The 22930-nt window shown below is 35.0% G+C and overlaps 1 protein-coding gene across 10 annotated transcripts in view; it reads right to left on the bottom strand.

Moving 5' to 3' along the window:
- Positions 1-22930, bottom strand: part of LOC143241526 (tyrosine-protein phosphatase 69D-like) — a 354041-nt gene that overhangs the window by 60330 nt on the left and 270781 nt on the right. For all 10 annotated transcript variants that reach the window (XM_076484788.1, XM_076484794.1, XM_076484793.1 and 7 more), the window contains one exon: positions 3498-3794. In XM_076484788.1, the coding sequence (XP_076340903.1) occupies positions 3498-3794 (297 nt within the window). The remainder of the gene's footprint in view (positions 1-3497; positions 3795-22930) is intronic.

Below are 22930 nucleotides of genomic sequence, written 5' to 3'. Positions count from 1 at the left end.
AATTTCTGCATACGTTGGATGGGTGTTTGCGTTCATTATCTTCTTGGTATTAGAATCCTTCACCAATAACACACAAACCACTGGGTATAACATGACGGATCAGTATGTGATAGCGTCCACTATTCCATCCATTTTGCAAATATTTCCTGTCATCTCGGAAAATAAAAATTTCCTAAACCATCACACTGTTTCCTCCATGTTTCATGGTAGGTGCTATGCATTGAGGTAAAAGATACTTTTGAAAGACTAAACATCTTTCACCTTTCTTCCGCCAGACGTATAACCTACGTTTTGAACTAAGTATTTCAGACTTAGACTCGTTAGTCCATAACACCTTTTTCAATCATTAGTAGTCCAGTTTTTGTAATATTTAGCAAATTTTAGTCTCTTGACCATATTTGTAAATCGCAGTAAAGGTTTTTACATGCTACCCGACCAAATATTCCATTAACGTTGAGTCTTCTTGGTACTGTATATCTGGATAGTTTTCTGTTATTTGGTACATGGTTGTTTACCTCATGCTTGAGATCAGTGACAGTCTTCTTTCTGTTCCTAAGGCTACATAAATAGAGATACTTAACATCAGTATTAATGAGTTTAGGTGTTCTGTCTCTTTCCTGTTTTCAAATGTACCTGTCTCGGTCTCTCGATCTAAGGTGTTTGGGAAGCATTTCAAGTTTGTAGCAATTTGTTGGAGAGTCCAACCAGTATCATGTAAAGGTTTTATTGAAATCCACTGACAATTCTCTGTGTTTTTGAGACGTGCTATTCCACTGAGAATTCTCTGTGTTTTTGAGACGTGTCGTGAAAGAAAACTTATTACATAGTGTTAAACACCGTTTTCATCAGCATTTATTTATGACGTGTTATAAAATTGATTTCTCCTAGCATATAACATTACCATATGTTTAGCTTTCTATATAGTTAACACACTGAATGTGGTACCACGACAGTTATTTCAGACCCTAAATGTTATAAGTACGTTCATTTAAGCAGAATCCTTGGGACATGTCCTTGGTACAAGTATATGCGGTTATTAACAGCGATCAGTGTTGAAATTTACATTCTTTAAAGACATGGAAGAACTAGTCCCATAAAACGGAAAGAAAGACAAAATATTTTCTTGTTCTAACACTTTTGCACGGTACTCTATTAACTGTATTACTAGCATAGTTGGTAGACTTTATAAACATAATTTGGTTCGCATTCTGGTCAAGCTTCCTAAAACGTTTTTTGGAACCCTTCTGCAGTGGAAGGTTAGTCTTGAAGGGGATCATAAGGGTATGAAATACTGACAACGATAACATTTACTTACATAAATGTAATCTGAAAAACTTGTTAGTTATAAATACTATTAGTAAGCAAATAAACCGATTAAAGTTTTAAGTTCAAGTATATGTTTGGTGAAGATAATTCAATGATAGTAGCAGCTAATGAAATATAAATATATCAAACTGATTAAAGTTTTAAGATACAACATGGTTTGAAAGATGAATATTTATGGTCTCAATCAAGATGAGATAATCGATGTTTATAAACTTCTAAGTATTAGACGGTATAGGTTCATCAATTGGTTACTTCACTCATACAGTACATTCTTATTAGCTCCTGTTATTTTGACATAAATGTTATATATTTGTTTACTAATTAGTAATTAATATATTTCATGCTTAGTAGAAAAGGTACATAATAATACATAACATTTCAAATTTAGTAAGTTATATAGAAATATCCAATAATTTTGCAAAAGCCACTTTCGTACCTACTAAATTTTAACTTGTTCCTTCCAACTAAACGCTGCTTTTCCTATAAATTCGACAGTTCTTTCTAACTAATTATAACACCTTATTAATAATAATTTTAAGTAAATTGTATCTTTGATAAATTCACTAGTATTTTAAACCAAATATTATTAATTATTCCAGAAACAGCTATGGAAGAAAAAATATAGTTTTAAGAAAATGTGTTTCTGAGCAAACTCAACATTTCCCTAATTACTCTCGAACTAGGTTAATTTTAATAAATTAATTAATTCGTTGTAAAAACCGTAACACTGGATTAGTTAATATTTAATAAAACTTTCTGCTTATTAATTCCATTCCAGGTATCTGCAAATAAACAACGTTTTAGTAATTAGTTTAGGCAAAATCTATGTTATAGAATATCGTTAATTAGATGTTAGCCACCTCCGTTCCTGATTTAGTACTAGATTGTTCCAAGCAAAAATAACATTTTGTTTTAAATTATACACAGTTTCATTGTTGATTTCAACTGATATTTTAACCCATGTAAGCCTAAAACTTACTAATTTTTTACTTGTTATATTAGCAATTACTTTTTTCTTTCTTAGAAATCTAGCATAAAACGTCTAATTAAAAAAATCGTTAACTTGTGTTTAATCAATTATATATTTTGAATATAAGTAATTCACGTTAAATTCTCTTAGTGCATTAAGGAAGTGTTTGAGTTACAACAGTGACATGCACGAGTGTACTACGTCACTATTCCTCCTAGCTGCTGTTGGGGTTATTGAAAACCTCACCAGCAATTGACGAAAACAAGTAGAAATTAATCAGTTTAAAGACAGACATAATCATCGCAACTGCTGCATTTTCTATAATTTCGAAATTACATTTCTATTTCGTTGCCGTAGTACGTGCGTGTTCAAAAACAATAAAAGGGTTTTACCGCATTGTTAAGTTTCTACTGTACAGTATTTGGAGTAAATTGGATTTATAAGCGACTGTATATAATTCGCCTTTGGCTTTTATTTGCGAGTTATTTTCTACCAATTTCTTATTTACCGTTTTATCTTTATTAAGTATTTGCACTTGACACTGTTGTAAATTTGGTGAATTACAAAAAAACAGTTTTCTGTTAACTGCTTCCTGATAATAAAGTTTTGTATTTTACATCGCTGAAACCCTAAACACGAAAGGAATATTTTATCAGTGGTAAAATAATAATCTTCAAACAACGACATGAACAAAATCAATTTTATTTCGTGGGCTTGTATGTGTAAAAAAGAATAAATGAAAAAAACTTGAATGTGATACCTAATAAATACTTATGTTATGCGTAAAAGTTTGTTTTCTTTTTTTTTTAATTTCGCCCAAAACTACAGGAGGGCTATCTGAGCTAGCCATCTCTAATTTTGCCGTGTAAGACGAAAATGAAAGCAGATAGTCATTACCATCCACCGCCAACTTTTGGCCTACTCTTTTAACAACGAATAGTGGGATTGACCGTCACTTTATAACACCTCCACGGCTGAAAGGGCGAGCATGTTGGTGTGACGAGGACTCGAACCCGCGACCATCGGATTACGAGTTGAGCACCAGGCCATGCCGGGCCGTAAGTAAAAGATTCTAGAACAACAGTATTCTGTTGTGTAAATTGTATTTTTTTCATTGATTTTGGAATTTGAGCGAATAAAATCATGGTACTAATCAAGTAACGCCTTATAAACGACTTAAGATAAAATGACATCGTCTTACCTAGAACGGTGATGTCCTGCGTTGACCTCGACATATTATAAGCATTAGATGCTAAACATGTATACGTTCCGTTATCTTCTCGCTTCAAAACATCAATCGTCACTGACCCAAATACTACTACCTCGCTGATTTGTGTGGTTTGGATGTCTACTTGACCTTTTTCCACTTTGAGGGCTTGACCGTCCTTCTCCCATTGGATGGTGGCCTTGGGGAAGGCCGTCACCAGGCATTGTAATTGTACTTTTGTACCGACCAAGTTAGAACTGTTGGTTTCTTCTACTTCGATAAATATAGGCACTGGAGAAAAATATGTAAATATATATTTGTCACGGTTTGTAGCTTGTAATCTAATCTAATTATAATTATTATTGAATTACTTCTTCATCATTATTATTGATACTGGTTTGTAACAAATTATCTAAATTTTGCAGTCCAAAGTTACTGCCCCCCAGCCTTTTGCTTAACCTTCAAACAAATGAAATTTGTTATATATGTTTAATCACTATTAAAATTTTTATTGTGTGGAAAAAGAAAGTAACGAATAAAGTACACGCTATTGGTTCAATAGTTTTTGTTCTTCTGATTGTTTGTTTGTTTAAAGTTAAACACAGAGCTCCACAATGGATTATCTGTGTTCTGTCCAACAAGGGTTTCGAAACCCGGTTTCTAGCGTTGTAAGTCCGCAGACATGCCGTTGTGCCACTGGAGAATAAATTTGACTTTCAGTCTTTGAAACACCTGGAAACAAATTCATAATAACCCAACGGAAACAAGCATATTTCTGTGCACGTGGTAGTAATAGTTATAACTATTGTAGAATGCGCAAACATGTAAGTATGCTGTTGTCACCTGCTCTAGCTGCCATGAAGTCACTAAGCACGAAATCTCTGAAGGTTTTTCGTTACATATTTACTGGGTAGTTAGAGGTATGTCATCCTCGTGGATTTTATTAAAAGAGGCTTGCCTCCTCTCACATTTCAGTATCCTTAGCAATGAATTATAGGGTGTGTTTATGCAAAGTATGTAACAACTGGAGATGACATTTCATTTTAAACAGTTACAAACTACTTCAAAGAAATAACCTTTTCAGAACAATAACATAATTATGTATATCTTCAAGAATACTTTCCTCTAGAGACGTACGATCCTAGTAAGAAGCCCCACGAGAAAAGCCTTATATGTGTCTCTACAAAGACTATTGACTGTTACATGTAGCCACCTATAAGGAGCTATGGTAGACAAACGAAGTCGATAGACAGGTTTATTCGAAACCTGGCTCAAATAGACTAGTTTCATTGTATGCACTCACCAACGTGTCCATGAAATGTGTAGAACGTCTCGAAGCAATTTATAAAACGTAAATCAAGTTCTGATATAATGTGGAACGCAATTTCATAGACGTATGTTATAAGGAACTGTACAAAGGAAGCTGTTTTAAAATACGAAGTTACCCAAATTTGATCAAATCAAAACAATTCAAGAGCGTTTTAACATGGCCAGAAAACATAAGTAACTCACTCATACATTTCACTTTAATTAAATTTGAAATCATAAGTAATGTTGCCGTAAGTTTTGTACTTTTTTAATAAAGTACATTTTACCATTTAATTTTGCTCATACTTGGCTGTGAGAGTTTAGCTGTTGCCATCAATGAAGAGATATGGCATTTGTAACATACAGAGAAAATGATTTCGCCTCAAATATTTATTTATATACCTTGCTTCATATAAAGAGATAAGAGAACTGGAAGACGTTTAATGGGTTATTCAAATCTTCAGAGACATCAGAAGGGGTTACTTTTTCTACAGGTTAATCTAATTTTTACTACTTTCTAAAGTTACGTGAAGTGAACCGGTGTACTTTTGATGTACTCAAAGCTCTTTCTGTGGCACTTGTTTATGTTAAAAATTCACATTTCTAACGAAGAGAACTGTTCAATTTTGAGAATTTATGCAAAGGAAATTCTGTATTCTCATGAAAAAATATATTTATTCATACGTGTTAAAACAGATGTTAACGAAATTAAACATTCTGGTCAACCTTTAGGATAACGTCTATGTTTTGGTGATTAAAATAGATACAACTAAACATAAACATGCTATAGTACAAACTATTCATTATAAATATTAAGCCTTTCGAAAATCCAAACAAAAACATATTTTACATGTTTCACACATAATTAGCCACTCTACTCTTTAATCACAATTATAGTTACTGTTTGTAAAGTAATTACACATAAGTAACCATTCATTAAAAGGGAAGGATGGCAGGATGGATTTTTGTATCAAAAAGACAACAGAAACATTTTAGCTGCAGTGTTATCAATATATCTTCAATTGGAACGTTGAGTAACATCCATAATTTACAAAAGTTGAACACATTAGTGTATACGCATACACACGTGAAAGGAGAAATGACGTGAAACCTGCAAGCTGAGTTTTAAAGAAAATTATTCAAGGAGAGACGTGGAAAATAGCAAAGGACATGTGTCGAAGCATTTACTCCAAGTAATTGATGGTAACGTTAGACAATTTTGCCGAGTAGCAAGGCGTGTATGCAATTATGTGTGCACATTAATTCAAACAACACTAACGTGGAAACTTGTTTAAGTTTGTATCGCTGGCATGAATATTTCTTTAAGTTGTACCACTGGCAAGAAAGTTTGTATCGCTCGCAAAGACGTTTGTTTAAGTTTGTATCACTGATAAGGAGGTTTGTGTCACTAGCAAAGAAGTTTGTTGTAGTTTGTATCACTAGCAAAGAAGTTTGTTTAGGTTTGTACCACTGGCAAGGAAGTTTGTATCACTAGCAAAGAAGTTTGTTGTAGTTTGTATCACTGGCAAGGAGTTTGTACCACTGGCAAGGAAGTTTGTTTAAGTTTGTATCACTAGCAAAGAAGTTTAAGTTTGTACCACTGGCAAGGAGATTTGTTTAAGTTTGTATCACTGGCAAGGAGATTTGTTTAAGTTTGTATCACTGGCAAGGAGATTTGTTTAAGTTTGTATCACTAGCAAAGAAGTTTAAGTTTGTACCACTGGCAAGGAAGTTTGTATCAGTGGCAAAAAGGTTTGTTTCACTGGCAAAGAAATTTGTTTAAGTTTGTATCGCTGGTAAGAAGGCTTGTTTAAGTTTGTATCACTGGTAAGAAGGCTTGTTTAAGGTGGTAACACTTGAACGAAAATATATTTAATAGCTAATTTCAAGATATGATGTATGTCTGGAAATAATTTCGATCAAGAATGGAATTTGAAAAATTGTTGACTTTCATTTAGAATTTCTGGAGACTCATGTACAAACTTTAATCACAGATTTTAAACGTTTAAGTCGTTCAAAACAAAAAACAAACAAACACAAAACGTTATTAGAAAAAAACAAACAAGTTTAATATCATTTGGTAAGTAAGATATTTACAGGCAAAGTAGAATTTTACGTATCGCTGAAATGCTTCCATTCTGGGCAGTAGTTGGATGTTGAAATAGAAGCCGTTCCCTTGATTAAACTTAATCAGCATTTGGATGCTAGAGAAATACTACATTTATTGGAAAAACAAAAACACTCTGAAAACCTTTTTATTAACCTGAAGATTACCTAAGAGGGTCGAAATGTTGTTCTCTGCTTTATTATTAAAAGTTCTAATACCCATACCAGCCGTCATAAGATTCATTTTTACTTCAAGTGGGTTTCTTGTCATCACGAAACAAATTCTGAATTCACTGAATTTTTTTTTTATTATATAACCATTATATCTCATACACTTCAGGTCCCCAGCTGGTGCAGTGGTAAATCTTCGGATTTACAACACTAAAAATCAGGAGTTCGATTCCCCTCGGTGGACTCAGCAGATAGCTTAATGTGGCTTTACTATAAGAAAACACACACACATACACTTCAGCAATTTATTTTAATAGCAAAAGCTCATATACTAGCAAAACATATTATATATTTAATATACAGTATATGTACCTATCTATGTGTGTGTGTATATACTGCATTGTATGAGCTGTTAAAGTAATTAACTTTGTTAGTTTGTAATCAAGCATAAAGCTACAAAATGGCTATCTGTGCTCTGCCCACCACGGATATCGAAACCCGGATTCTAGCATTGTAAGTTCGCAGACATGCCGCTGTGACACTGGCGGCAATTTTGTTAGTAGTTAATTACCAAGCTTCACAATGGGCTATCTATGCTGTGCCCACCACGCGTATCGAAACCAGTTTTGAGCGTTATTAGCCGACAGAGGAGCCATTAGGAGGTGTCAAGGTTTTAGTGTTCCATGCTTAGATTTAGAAATACTTATAATATGAATTTAGGAAAGAAATATACTTGTATCTAAAAAGTAAAAGTATATATATTTTTATATTACTTACTTTAACGTAAGTTATTAATATTAATTTGTTAAAGTTGTAGTGGATTAAACATCAGTGAAATGTAAAAAAAAGAATTACTTGAAAACTTTCCGTTGCACCCCTCCATGACTTATGATGGGTCCTATCCTCTATATAAGAATATACAGTTTCTCCCTATTAAAGGGGGAAGAGTTGAAAAATCAATACCACGTTGTCTCAATTAAAGTCTCCTTTATAATACATTATTTTCAATCGTGTTCATTGAGACACTTGACATGAGTAAAGAAACTACGAGCTCGAGAGTAAAAAAATGTTTACTTGAAGCTAAATTATACAAATGACACAAATCCTATACAAAAAGGCTTAAATACATTCTTAAAACCTCAACAAATAATGTTACGTTACAAGTAAGGAGCCAGAGTGAACAGGACAGAAAGAGTATATAATAAAGGATTCGACATAAAGAATACATTGAGAAAATATTTAATGTTATGATAATACAATTGAGAACTTACAGTGTGTCTACAAAATATTGACAAATTAGTAAAAGTTACAGTTTGAGGAAATGCAAAAACACCGAAAACTTGGTTTGAAATAGGATTTTATTTGGAAATGTTGAGAATAAGCAGCAACCAAGGGGTTCGAGAGAGTCTAATGAATTAAACGTGCTTAAGATGGGCAATAAGTTAATGTTCGATAACGTTTAATTAATTAGAAAGGCTGACGATGAGCAACAACCATGGGTTCGATAGTTTTCTCCAAGTGGCACAATGTTAGCGACATGTCCTGACTTACAACACTAGAAAACGGGTTTCAATATTCTTAGTAGGCAGAACACAGGAAGCATCTCTTCTAGCTTTGCGCTAAACAACAAACAATATTTAATATGAGCAGCAACCAAGGATTCCATATAATTTAATTAATTAGAAGGGCTGAAAATGAGTAGCAACCAAGGTTTCGATAATCTAATTACTTAGAAATGCTTAATATGAGCAGCAACTGAGGTTCGATAGAGTTTGATTAATTAGAAGAACTGAATATGAGCAGCAACTGAGGTTCGTTAGTTTATTTAATGAGAAGAACCGAGTATGAGCAGCAACTAAGGTTCGATAGAGTTTAATTAATTAGAAGAACTGAGTATGAGCAGCAACTAAGGTTCGATAGTTTATTTAATGAGAAGAACCGAGTATGAGCAGCAACTAAGGTTCGATAGAGTTTAATTAATTAGAAGAACTGAGTATGAGCAGCAACTAAGGTTCGATAGAGTTTAATTAATTAGAAGAACTGAGTATGAGCAGCAACTACGGTTCCGTAAAATTTAATTAATTAGAAGAGTTGAGTATGAGCAACAATTGAAATTCGATAGAGTCTAAACTATTTTAGAACATAATTCGACTATCTTCCTCTTTTCCTTAAACTGTAGCCTATTTTTTGTTGTTTTTAATATAGTTGTTTAGGATCACATAAAATATAATTTAAAAAATAAAGAACAATTAAACTGATGGACTTCATTCAGGTCTTCCGCTGTCATTCTATTCAATAAAGTACAACAGAATATTACCCACCACTAGTAAGGAAAAAAACAACACGAATACTGACACTAACAGAATATTGCTCATCATTGGAAAGGAAAAAACACGAGTACTGACGTTAACAAAGTACTGCCCATCACTGGTACGATGAGGGGTGGAACGAATACCGACACTAACAGAATATTGCTCATCGCTGGTAAGGAAAAAATGTTAATGTCAGTATGTCAGTATTCGTAGAGTACTGCACATTACTGATACGAGAGGGGGAAGAATACTGACATATTGACAATAACAGGATATTATCCATCACTAGTAAGGAAAAAAATACAAAAGCTGACATCAACAGAATATTGCTCATCATAGGTCAGAAAATAAACAAATACTGGTAATGATTAGTATTAATAACTATTGAATAGGGGATCACGAAATTCAAAATTTCGAGCGAAAATTCCAGTTTAACTTGATCCAGTAAGATCAAGAAATATGTACATGACTACATAACAATACTTTTAAAAAATAGACTTTACACAGATTTGAAGTTGAACTTATAAATGCAATGTCTTCTACGAAGTATGTGAGGTACGAACGAAGGTTTTAACTTAGTGCTTTTCTTAACCCTCGCACGTTTGCAGCTAACATAAGCCTTCATGCAGAAAAATAATTCCAGGAAGTGCACAGCGCACCAACACAGACGTGACTTCCCTGCGTATGTCAAAGAGGCATTCTTACGAAATAAAATATCATAGAAGCGCCCTCTTGAGAGAAAGAGACAACAAAACAATGCTTCCTCAACAACCAAAACATGTTGCATTACTTCTGCCCATTACACCTTTCATGTCAGTTGCTCAAGAATTATGCCCAACGATTAATTATTTAGGCATATATTAAGCAATAAAGCCCTTAAGAGCACGTGCTCTGAATGTAGTTGAGACGTTTTTATTCAACACGATGGTTCACTTCAAAGTAATTAAATGAGATCGTGCGTTTACCACGTTTAATCTGGGTTGGAACTCACCACTTCTAGGATGACGTGCCGAAACACAGGATGGAAATGGTTAAAAGCGATGAAAGTAACTCGAAAGATCAGAGTTTCACTCGTTACGTGACATTTGATATCTGGCATCTTAACATAATATTCCATCCTTCGGCCGCAGCTAAAGATAATTGTATCTCAGAAACAAAGTATTAAGATATATTTACCCGACAATTAATAAATATTGAATTTACTAAATGACCAATAAAGACAAAAACATACTTAAAACTGGAAATATCAAAACTCACTCACCCACCAAAATTTATAATTACTTTCGCTTGTTTCACAAATTAGTGATAACGAGAAAACCCACTTGTAGAAAAATGTACATGTGAAAATGGCTCGTTTGGGTTGAATTTTTTTTTTTATGTACAGGAGCGATCAACGTTTCGACCTTTTTCGGTCATCGTCAGGTTCACAAAAAAGGAAAGAGGTAAATGACCGATAGCTGACCACATGTTTGAACGAGGTTGTGTAACTGAGTATAGGAATGTAGAGGGCGTGCTTAGATGTTGGATTATATTTATTAATATAGGTATAAAGGTGTTCCTTTGTATTGGTTTATTTTGGGTTTGAGTTGTTGTATAAGTAAGGCTTCTTTAATTTTGCGTTTGTTTATGTTTGTTTCTTTATTTAGTATTTGAGTGTTTTCTATGGTTATGCTGTGTTTATTTAATTTGTAGTGATCAAAAACGTGTGAAGGTGACTTTTTGTGATCTTTGAATCTGGTTTCCATTTTTCTACTTGTTTCTCCAATATGGAAGTCGTGGCAGTTATCACATTGCATTTTATGAATAATGTTGGTGTGGTGTTTGTCACTGTAGTTTTTACATAGTACAGACCTTAGTTTTGGGCCTGGTTTTTGAATAACTTTGGTATTAACTGGAATGTCATATTTTGTTACTAGTTTTTGCCAAATGTTGGTTATTTTTCTGCTGATGTCGGGAATATATGATATGCAGCAGTATATGGTTTCGTGATTTTTTTAATTCCTGGGATATATTTACTTTGGTTAGTTGATTTTGCATTTTGTCTAGGTGTGTGCATATAATGTTTTTTTACGGTTTGTGGAAGAAACTTATTGATGTTGATGAAGTATTGTTTTATTTTGTCTAATTCATCGTTAATTTTATCTGGTGAGCATAGTTTTATGGCTGTGTTTATTTGGTTTCTTAGTATGTTGAGTTTTTGTTTTGTTTCATGTGCTGAGTCCCAAGGAATGTATAGTCCAGTATGGGTGATTTTTCGGTGAATTTCTGTTTTAAATTGTGTATCGGTTCTTGTAATTTTCAGGTTAAGAAATGAAATATTTCTCTCTTCCTGTTCACATGTGAAGTTAATGTTGGGATGTAGAGAGTTAACGTGTTTGAAATAATTAAGTGTGTGTTCTGTAGATATGAATCCCTCAATCGTGTCGTCTACATATCTGTACCAGTATAGTGGTGGATGTAATGCTGTGTTAATTGCTTGTGTTTCAACTTGTGCCATAAAAGTATTGGCTAGAACTGGTGATACTGGGTTGCCCATGCTTAGGCCATTTGTTTGTATATAGTTGTGGTTGTTGAGCATGAAGTTTGCCTTCATCATGGTGAATTCTATGATGGTTGCTAATTGGTTGCTGGGAATGTCTATTGATGGGTTAGGGTCTCGGATATAAAGTTCTAAGGCTATCTTGCTGCTTCAGTGGTTCGGACTTTCGTAAAGAGGGATATAACATCGAAACAGGCCATTAAGGCTTTATGATTAAGTTGATTTAGATTAGACTTGAAATTAAAAGAGTCTTTGATGAATGAGCTGGCTGATGTTACATATTTGGAAAATGCCCATGCTGGGTATTTATCAAGATTGTAATTAAATGATTCATATGTGGACGTTATTAGTCGTATATTTGTGGTGTGCGTGAGTCGGTCTTGCATAGGTAGGAATAAAGTGTTTGTGAAATTGTGTTGGCTTTTTTCATTTTTAGTAGTATTTTGTTTAGTTGCGTTTCGTGTGTCTTTGTTAGATTTGTGTGTATTGGTTTAAATTTGTTTGTGTCTGATAGGATGTTCTACATTTTTTGGATGTATTCATTCATGTTCATTATGACGTAAGCGTTTCCTTTACCTGCTTTTAGAATTTTTACGTTTTTGTCTTGTTTTAGGTTTTTAATGGAATTAATGTCTCTTTTTGTAAGATCGTTTTTCAGCTTTCTGTTTTGTGAGAAAATTCTTTGAAAAAAGCGTTTAAGATATTGTTTTCAGGTGTTACTGGAAAATATAAATTTTTATCTTTTTCTGGAAAGTTTGACTGTTGGATGTTAATAAAATTGTCGAAGTTATATTCTCTCTGTTGGTTGTTTTCTTGTTTTTGTTTTCTGTGGAAAGTATCACAAGTCTAGGTCTTCTAAACATGTTTTAATTTCTTAGGTTGGAAAGTACCTAGGTGCTATTGCGAAGTTGAATCCTTTGTTAAGAAGATGTATCTCGTCTGTATCTCATAACATGAACGACGAGTTAGACAAAATAAAACAATACTTCATCAACATCAATAAGTTTCCTCCACAAACCGTATAAAACATTATACGCACACACCTAGACAAAAGCAAAATCAACCAACAAAAGTAAATATATCCCACGAATTAAAAAAATCACGAAACCATATACTGCTGCATACCATATATTCCCGACATCAGCAGAAAAATAACCAACATCTGGCAAAAACTAGTAACAAAATATGGCATTCCAGTTCATACCAAATTTATTCAAAAACCACGTCTATACTATGTGAAAACTACACTGACAAACACCACACCAACATTATTTATAAAATACAATGTGATAACTGCCACAACTTCTATGTTGGAGAAACAAGTAGAAAAATGGAAACCAGATTCAAAGAACATAAAAAGTCACCTTCACACGTTTTCGAACACTGCAAGTCAAATAAACGCAACATAACCATAGAAAACACTCAAATACTAAATAAAGAAACAAACATAAACAAACGCAAAATTAAAGAAGCCTTACTTATACAACAACTCAAGCCCAAGACAAACCAATACAAAGGAACACCTTTATACCTATATTAATAAATATAATCGAACATCTAAGCACGCCCTCTACATTCCTATACTCAGTTACACAACCCCCTTCAAAGATGTGGACAGCTATCGGTCAGTTACCTCTTTCCTTCTTTGTGAACCTGGCGATGACCGAAGAAGGTCGAAACTTTGTTCGCTCCTCTACATAAAAATTTTCTCAACCCAAACCAACCGTTTTCACATACATGTTTCACAAATTATCCCAAGCTAATGAGGGGTGATTATTTTTGAGGTGATGGAATAGAAGGAAAGCAGCTAATCAACAGTATCTACCACTAACTCTTGTATGATCAAATACTGGAATTTGATTGTCACTCTTATAAGAACACACACACGGCTCCAAAAGTGCGGATCGCTGTTTTGCTGTACAGAGTCACAAACCAGGAATCACCGACTTATCAGTCCGGGCAGAATATCTACTGAGCCATGCCCAGCAATTTTATTTGTGAGTGAAAAGATGATCAATTATCAAAAATTTTTGAATTATCTTCAGTCTCAGGTTTATTGAGTTACAGTTTCTTACAGCTTGTCGGTTATCTTTAGTCTCAGGTTTATTGAATTACATTTTCTGATAATTGGTCAGTTATTTAGTTTCAAGATTTCTATCAAAGCTTCAGAATATAAAAATAGAATGTTACTGTAGGCAGATGACTAAGTGATCGCACTATAGCAGCCGAACAATTAGATATTTACTTCGGTTACTTTTGAATTGTGCTATATATATATATACGTGAAATTAACATACATTTCAAATACTTGGAATAAATGTGGAACATTTAACCGATATTTGTCTTAACACGTAATAGATGTGTTTCTGCAAGCTCCTTATTTACTTTTATAATTACGTTTGGTGCAGTTGTATATTAGTACGCACGTCTAATAAACCGAAACAATTAATACATCTTTTCGTAAATCGATGCAAAATGTTAGGAAAAAAATATGGTGACTGTCTGGTGTTTGTATGTAACGAAGTTGTAAAACTATTTTATTAAAATTATGAAACATAATTAGCAATTACGTTGTAATTTGTTTTAGAATGTCTTTTGTGGTAGAAGTTACCAGTTTTGCACCGATTGACTCGTGTTATTCTAATCGAATAACAAGACTTGACCGTCATTTTTATAAAGAGTTCACAGCTTCAAAGTGCGGAGCGCGATTTTATGACAAAGGGGCCCAAACTACGAAAAACCAGATTCACGTTCCAATGGGTATTTTAACTCCTATGCCACTTTTGGTAATAGATATAGTTCTAAGATCAGTTAATTACTGACAGAAATAGCCTAAAAGATGCAAATTTAGAATCAAAATAATTATTGTCAAATTAGAGCAACGGATGCAAAGGTTGGAACACATAGCTTAACATTATATAGAACTAACAATTTTTAGTGCGAGATTATTATTTTCATGGGACAAATTTAGACTAACAACGCTTAATTCAAGATTATTCCTCTAAAGAGACTGGATTAGCTTCACAGACTTAAACTAACAACTGTTAGTACAAAATCATTCTTCTCATTGGACGTGAATTGGTCTAACAGACTTAGACTAACAACTATTAGTACAAAATCATTCTTTTCATTGGACGTGAATTGGTCTAACCGATTTAGACTAACAACTGTTAGTACAAAATCATTCTTCTCATTAGACGTGAATTGGTCTAACCGATTTAGACTAACAACTGTTAGACCAATTCACGTCCAATGAGAAGAATGATTTTGTACTAACAGATTTAGACTAAACTATAAGAGCAAGGTTGGACTTTTTTATGGGAATAGTCTAATAGACTTATATTAAAGATCAGCTCTTTTTTGCAGCTTTTCAATAGATCGGCTTTGTATTTATGAAAGCAAACAAATGTTTGTAAATATGCCTTTTCTGTTACACTAAAGGTATAATATAAGGAACATCCATATATTTGATGATTATGGTGAGAGAGATGTACAAAGTAATATATCATTGAAACTAAGAGACAAACATTACTTGCAAATAAGACATGTTCATTTATTAGTCTGCACGAACGAGTAATGTTGCATGGTGTAGTTAGTGCTTTTGATACAAGAATTGTTCGTTGCTTAACTGCATGCTCCTGGAAAAGGTATCTTGGGTTGTTAACCAGATACCACTGGGTTGATTAAAAGTAAGAATAAGAATACTAATTTGTGTTGAACCAAAATACAAACTTGTCAAAAGCCTTAAAAAATAAACGCTAGAAAAACACACATTATTTTACAACATCAAACACAAGAGAGCAAGATAAAAATTAGGTTAATAAATTACTCAATATTACACACTATATTTTCAAACATGTTTGTGATATTAATTGTACTGAATGGTGTCAAGCGAAAATATATCCTTACCATATGGATGTCTACTATGATCAGAGCAAAAAAAGCACTTTTGCAACTGCACAATTAGATTGTTCTTAACCCTAGACATATTTAATAATAGGTTTCCTTTGAGGGATCCACATTACTTGATTTTCGCGGCCTCTTTCGAATGTTTTTTTTGTGTAAGTATTAATTTATTGGGCCCAGTGATCGATATAATAGTTTTTCTTTTGTTTTTTTTTAAAGACCAAATTGTACTCTAGAGAAAACAGAGGAGGAGTAAAAATCACACGTGGGCTCGAGCAGGATTGTAGTTACTCATACATAAATCGATTACATTCTACGTCTCTAAAGTGTACTCACACGTATATTTTGTACACATTTTACTGTAAATAGATCAATGGACATGTTCACATGAACGTACGACCGCGATATGTTAAACAACGAATATTTCAAACATTTTACGGCATGGCCAGGTGGTTAAGGCACTCGACTCGTAATTCGAGGGTCGCGGGTTCTCAAACCCCGTCATATCAAATATACTCGCCTTTTCATATGTTGGAGCGTTATAATGTGACGGTAAATCCCATTATTCGTTGGTAAAAGAGTAGCCCAAGAGTTGGCGGTGGGTAGTGATGACTAGTTGCTTTCCCTCTAGTCTTATATTGCTAAATTAAGGATTAACTGTGCTTTGTATATATATATAATTACTCCACGTAGTTTAAAATACAGTGAATACCTATTCGCTTTTATCATTTGACTGCTACGTAGGCACTATGCAGATGAACCGGCTGTGACGTAGGGTTAGCAAGTCTGGCTTCTGCGTACATGGGCTACTTTGAACTGACAGTCTCTCTTATAGTGCGCCCACAGACACAAAGTAAAATGGTACGAACTTGAATCATCAAAGTTAAAGTCTTAGCAGTTAGGCCATGCCCGGTTAATTAGTTTGGATCCGTCTAGTTGTTTAGCAGTTGCTTAAACAGACATATAAATTACGATTTACAATTAGTGGTTTTACTAAGATTGTTCGACCTCTTTTGGACGACATGGTACAAGGAAAAAAGCTTATTTTAGAGAAAAGTGGATTAGGCCTTTCTATGGTACTAAGAGCTGCAAGTAAATTTTCCAGTCACTTCTATCATCCATATCTTTGTAGCTTATTCCCACAAGGATGACGATGTTTGTTTCGAATTTCACACAAAGCTACACGAGGGCTGCACGTGCTAGCCGTCCCTAATTTAGTAATGTAAGACTAGAATAAAGGCAACTAGTCATCACCACCCACCGAGAACTCTTGGGCTACCCTTTTACCAACGAACAGTGGGATTGACTGTCACATTACAACGCCCCTACGGCTGAAAAGGCAAGAGCGTTTGGTGTGAAGGGGATTCGAACCTACGACCCTCAGATTGCAAGTGAAGCGTCCTAACCACCTGATCAGGCAGCACTCAAGGATGAAGAATCATTGAAAGTATAATGTATTTGGTGTTTTGCCAACCCAAGTTTTTAAAATTTTTTGTTTTTTTATGCAGTTTTGACTGGGAAGGAGCTTGAGCCTTGGAGTCTTATTTCTGGTTGTAACTTCATTTCGAAAATTTTATATAAGGCCGAAGCTCGAGGAACAACGCGGAATTCATTTGAATGGATGGATTCTTTTGAATTTTAGATTTTTTTGACATGACGTGCTGACAAACTTCGGTGTGCCAAGTCAGTGTTTTCTACAAGCATGGATGATGTTCATACAAATTGTTTTATGTCTTTAGAAATTTAAACACTAATAGTCCACTTTATTTGAATCACTTTATTATAGAGAAAGAACGGCAATGAATTAATACGTTTGTTTTTCAGAAAATAAAATGTATTAGATCCAAAAGTGTTGTATTTAAAGAGAAAGTAAAACCACAATGAAGAGAAGAGTATATTTATTTCTTGATTTTGAAGTTAATATTTCATGTTGTATTGTAGAGTGCATAACCGTTCTTGTGGTTAATGGGATGAGCTCTTTCACTGAGGTCACAATATTACAAATTACAATGTTAAGTGTCCCTTATCTGATGTCATTTTAATGTCTGCTGACTAGCTGGTAGACAAGACATTACTGTATAGTGGTGCGAGTGCCACTGTTTTGGGGAAATGAAGCATTTGTTGTATAAAGGTCATGAGTATGATTACACCAAAGCATTCACAAAAGGTGCGATTACGATCATTAATAAATACACTGCTGGCCAAAATCTTAAGGCCAATGAATATAAAGAAAAAATAGGAATTTTGCGTTGTTAGATTCAATCACTTATTTGAGTAGAGCTTCGAAAGATGAAAATAAGAAAAGGGAAAATAAAAATAAACTTTTTAGCATTTAATAGGGAAAATGTGAACACTATGAAATTAGTCTAAATACTAGTTGGTCAAAAGTTTAAGACCATACCAAAAAGATGTCCTAAACAGGGTGGGAAATGCCCAACAAGAGGTCTCAGTAGTGAGTTGCACGGCCGTCATTGCGAATAACTGCAAACATTCGCTTTGGCATGGTCGATATAAGCGTTTGCAGAAGGCTGGCTGGAATGTTATTCCAAGTGGTGAAGATGGTTTCACAAAGATCATGCACTGTTTGGAATTGACGTCCATTTCTATAGACTTCTCTTTCCATTCATCCCCAAACATTTTCAATGGGGTTCAGTTCAAGCAAACACGCTGGGTGGTCCAAAAGAATCACGTTATTCGCCATGAAAAAGTCCTTTGTCCTGCGGGCATTGTGGATTGCAGTGTTGTCGTGCTGAAAGATTCAGTCATTTCCACACAAGCGAGGGCCTTCAGTCAATAAGGATGCTCTCTCCAACATGCCAATGTAGCCAGCTGCTGTTTGACGCGCCGCCTGGCATGGCCCAGCGCGTAAGGCGTGCGACTCGTAATCCGAGGGTCGCGGGTTCGCGCCCGCGTCGCGGCAAACATGCTCGCCCTACCAGCCGTGGGGGCGTTATAATGTTACGGTCAATCCCACTATTCGTTGGTAAAAGAGTAGCCCAAGAGTTGGCGGTGGGTGGTGATGACTAGCTGCCTTCCCTCTAGTCTTACACTGCTAAATTAGGGACGGCTAGCACAGATAGCCCTCGAGTAGCTTTGTGCGAAATTCCAAAACTAACTAACTAACTGTTTGACGCGCATGTATAACCTGAAGCTCCATTGTTCCATGGAAGAAGAAAGCACCCCAGATCATGATGGAACCTCCTCCACTATGTCGTGTAGAAAATGTCTCCGTTGGGATATCCTTATCGTGCCAGTAACGTTGGAAGCCACCTGGACCATTCAGGTTAAATTTTTTCTCATCAGAGAACATAACCTTCTTCCACTGTTCTACGTCCCATGTTGGGTGCTTCTCAGGAAAGTTTAACCGAGCTGTTTCGTGACGTGGAAGGAGGCGTGGCCTTTGAAGAAAATTACGGTTTTTAAAGCCTTTCTCTCGTAGATGGCATCTTATTGTTCTTGAGCTGTATTCTGCGTCTGTAAGGGCCTTAATCTGGTTCGACGATCGGCTGGTGTCTTGCCAGACAACCCGTCGAATTCTCCTGCTCAACGCCGACGAAATTTTCTTGGGCTGACCACTTGAAATTCTCGTTCCGTATCCCTCTTTTAAGATATTTTAACAGCAGTTTTACTTCGCTCAATCTCACCAGCGATGGTACGTTGAGAAAGTCCTTGTTTTTGCAGCTCGACAATTCTGCCACGTTCCAACTCTGTCAACGTTTTAGTCTTTGCCGTGTTTTTACCTAATGTAACACAGGAGTTGTCAGTGGGAGATGTTGACAACGCTAATGCTTGAACACAAATGACTAAATTTCGTTACGTGTTTACCGATTAACGCTTCGTTTCAGTATGGTTTCAAACTTTTGACCAGCTAGTATTTCGGCCAATTTTAGTGTTCAAATTTTGCTTGTTAAATGCTAAAAAAGGTTTTTACTTTTATTTTCTATTTTCTTATTTTTACCTTTCGAAGCTCTACTCAAATAAGTGGTTGAGTTTAACAACGCAAAATGCATATTTTTTCTTTATGTTCATTGGCCTTAATATTTTGGCCAGCATTGTATATATGATATATATATATATATATACCCTATGAAAGCCTGTGTATTTTTGTAACATTTTTGAATATATATAGATATTTAATATCAATGTTACCAATACTGAGAGATTATAGGAAAATATAACTAAACAAAGTGGAGTTTGGAATATATATAACTGAAGAAAAAGGGGAGAACATTCTGTTAATAATATTCATAAATTAACAAACTCATTCACAATCTGAACATTTAAATCTTCCAGAATGACGCACTTGGTTAGAGTTAGGCAGTGTTGTAAGAATATGGTTTTATTGTGTCATTTCGCCTTTATTTCTGAAGTGAAGTTGAATTGTTTTGTGGAAAGAATATATTTTGAATGGGTCTTTCGTATCAAGTAAATTCCCCATACATACAGTCGTGTGAAAAAGTTAGGACACCCTATGAAAGCCTGTGTATTTTTGTAACATTTTTGGATATATAGATATTTAATCTCAATGTTAACAATACTGAGAGATCATAGCAATATAACTAAACAATTACAATTGAAGAAAAGACTTTTCAAGATCTTATGTAAATGTAATTCTACAAAAATGCATATTCTAACTGAAGAAAAGTTAGGACACCCCACATTTATTCCCACTTAAAATGGCTCAACTCACACACAGGTGTATCACACGTTAATGGCCGACCTTATAAGTGGCTGTTTGTTAGTTTAATGGTGATTAGCTAGCTGGTGTTCCAGTCGCTTTTCGCCCTCACCTCCCAGTGGCACAGCGGAATATCTGTGGAATTACAACGATATAAAACGGGTTTCGATACCTATGGTGAGCAGAGCACAGATAGCCTATTGTGTAGATTTGCGCTTAACTTCAAACAAACAGTGCAGTTGTTTATTCTCGTAACATCACAAGTGATAGTCGAATGGAATATTCAACCAGTGAAAGTGGTTTTTCTTGGGGTTCTCCCAACCCCCACCTAAATCTATGGCATTGGATTCATAGATCCCTGCCGACCTTATAAGTGGCTGTTTGTTAGTTTAATGGTGATTTGCTAGCTTGTTTAGTGTAGCATGGTGCTGTCTTGTGGTATCGTTTGCTCTGACAGAGGTGATTTATCAAGACACATTCCCTTTTACTGGTTTCATTTTACTTATTTATTTCTTTTTCTCAGTGACCAAAACTTCCGTTTCAATTGGAGGTTCTATACTATGACGTAATTTGCGTAGGTGGGTTAATTTCTGGGCCCTTTTCCGAGCTTGTCCCATTTTTTGTCACATTTGCCACGGACTTACTGGTATTTGGCGCTTTTTCGTTCAAACATTGGCGTAATTTTTCAGGACTTACTCGTAAGTAATCTTAACATCCGCTACGATTTTCTTATATTTTAAAAATATCTATTTTAAATTCTCAGATGAAATTAGCATCTGACATAATATTTTGCGCTAAAATCTAGTAAGTCGTCTGTTACATTTTCGCTAACTTGCTAGTTGCTGACAGTGCCACCACAAACACCTGTCAATAAATGAAACCAGTACTTCGAAGCAAGCGTGTGTAAATGGGTCTTAAAATTTGATTTGGGATTGGAGGTAAAAATTATTAAAAAGGTTCTAAACAAAGGAAGAGTAAACGTGTCAGTAATTTGTTTATTAAATTTCGCGCAAATTTACTTGAAGGTTATCTGCGCTAACCATTGGCACATTTTTAGGTAATAGACAAGTCAACACCACTCAGTGATAACACTCAGATTTGACAGTCACACTTTTAACACCCACGACTCCAAAGTCCTAAACGCGATTTTTTTGCGCGACATTTTGTTCAGCAAAAGAGGAATGAGAGGGAAGCGTTCGCTATTTAATTAAAATATAGCCACGTGGTTAAGGCACTCGACTCGTAATCCAAGGGTTGCGGGTTCGAATCCCAGTCACACCAAATATGCTCGCCCTTTCAGCCGTGGGGGCATTATATGTGACAATCAATCCCACTATTCTTTGGCAAAAGTGTAGCCCAAGAGTTGGCGGTGGGTGGCGATGACTAGCTGTTCTTCCCTCTAGTCTTACACTACTAAATTAGGGACGGCTAGCGCAGATAACCATCGAGTAGCTTTGCGCGTAATTCTGAAACAATAAATTCATACGACATTAAATTACAAAAAATTCTACTAATTGTGGTCGATTACAGTCGTTGAGAATGGAGTCATCTGCCACAAATATATGTCCGACTGACACTTGTTTAGTAATTGCGCAAACAGCCGCAAGAGGTAGTAGTGTCATTTAAAATTTTAAAAATAATCGAGGTAAAGAATTGAAAATAAGTAAAAATTAAAGAAAAATCATTGTTGTCATTATGTGTTTATTCTCTTTTGTAACTGGTTCATTTAAAATATTTAAAATCATGTTTAACCATTCTTAATTAACATATTTTGTTATGCTTTAAATTCTGTCTCAATTTCTTTATAATGCTTGTTTTAGGTGATAAATTTTACAAAATTTATAAACAAGTTTTTTACGAAAAATTAAACATAGCCGGAAGAAAAAGGTGTGTAGTTCTAAATTTAATTTGAAAAGAAATCAACTGTCCACTTAACGTTTTGTTATAGAATGGCATTTTCGTTTTTGTTTTCACGATTATTTGAGTAAAAGCGACTATTAGTTTTACGGGCTAGACAAATAGTGCTGGTTAGCGTGCCTTCAGTCTATGGCCCGGCATGGCCAAGCGTGTAAAGGCGTGCGACTCGTAATCTGAGGGTCGCGGGTTCGCATCCCCATCGCGCTAAACATGCTTGCCCTCCCAGCCGTGGGGACGTTATAATGTGACGGTCAATCCCACTATTCGTTGGTAAAAGAGTAGCCCAAGAGTTGGCGGTGGTGACTAGCTGCCTTCCCTCTGCTAAATTAGGGACGACTAGCACAGATAGCCCTCGAGTAGCTTTGTGCGAAATGAAAAAAAACAAGAACAAGCCTTCAGTCTGGATCCAAAGGTTTATTATTCGCGCCCTGTTCTTTCAAAAATGCGCACTTTGGGGCTCCAAGTGCTCTGTAAATGTAACACAGTTCGA

This window comes from Tachypleus tridentatus, chromosome 2 (genome assembly GCF_004210375.1).
Source record: "Tachypleus tridentatus isolate NWPU-2018 chromosome 2, ASM421037v1, whole genome shotgun sequence".
NCBI lineage: Eukaryota > Metazoa > Arthropoda > Merostomata > Xiphosura > Limulidae > Tachypleus > Tachypleus tridentatus.
Note: the sequence above shows the minus strand (reverse complement) of the source record. Positions and strands in the feature narration are given on the sequence as shown.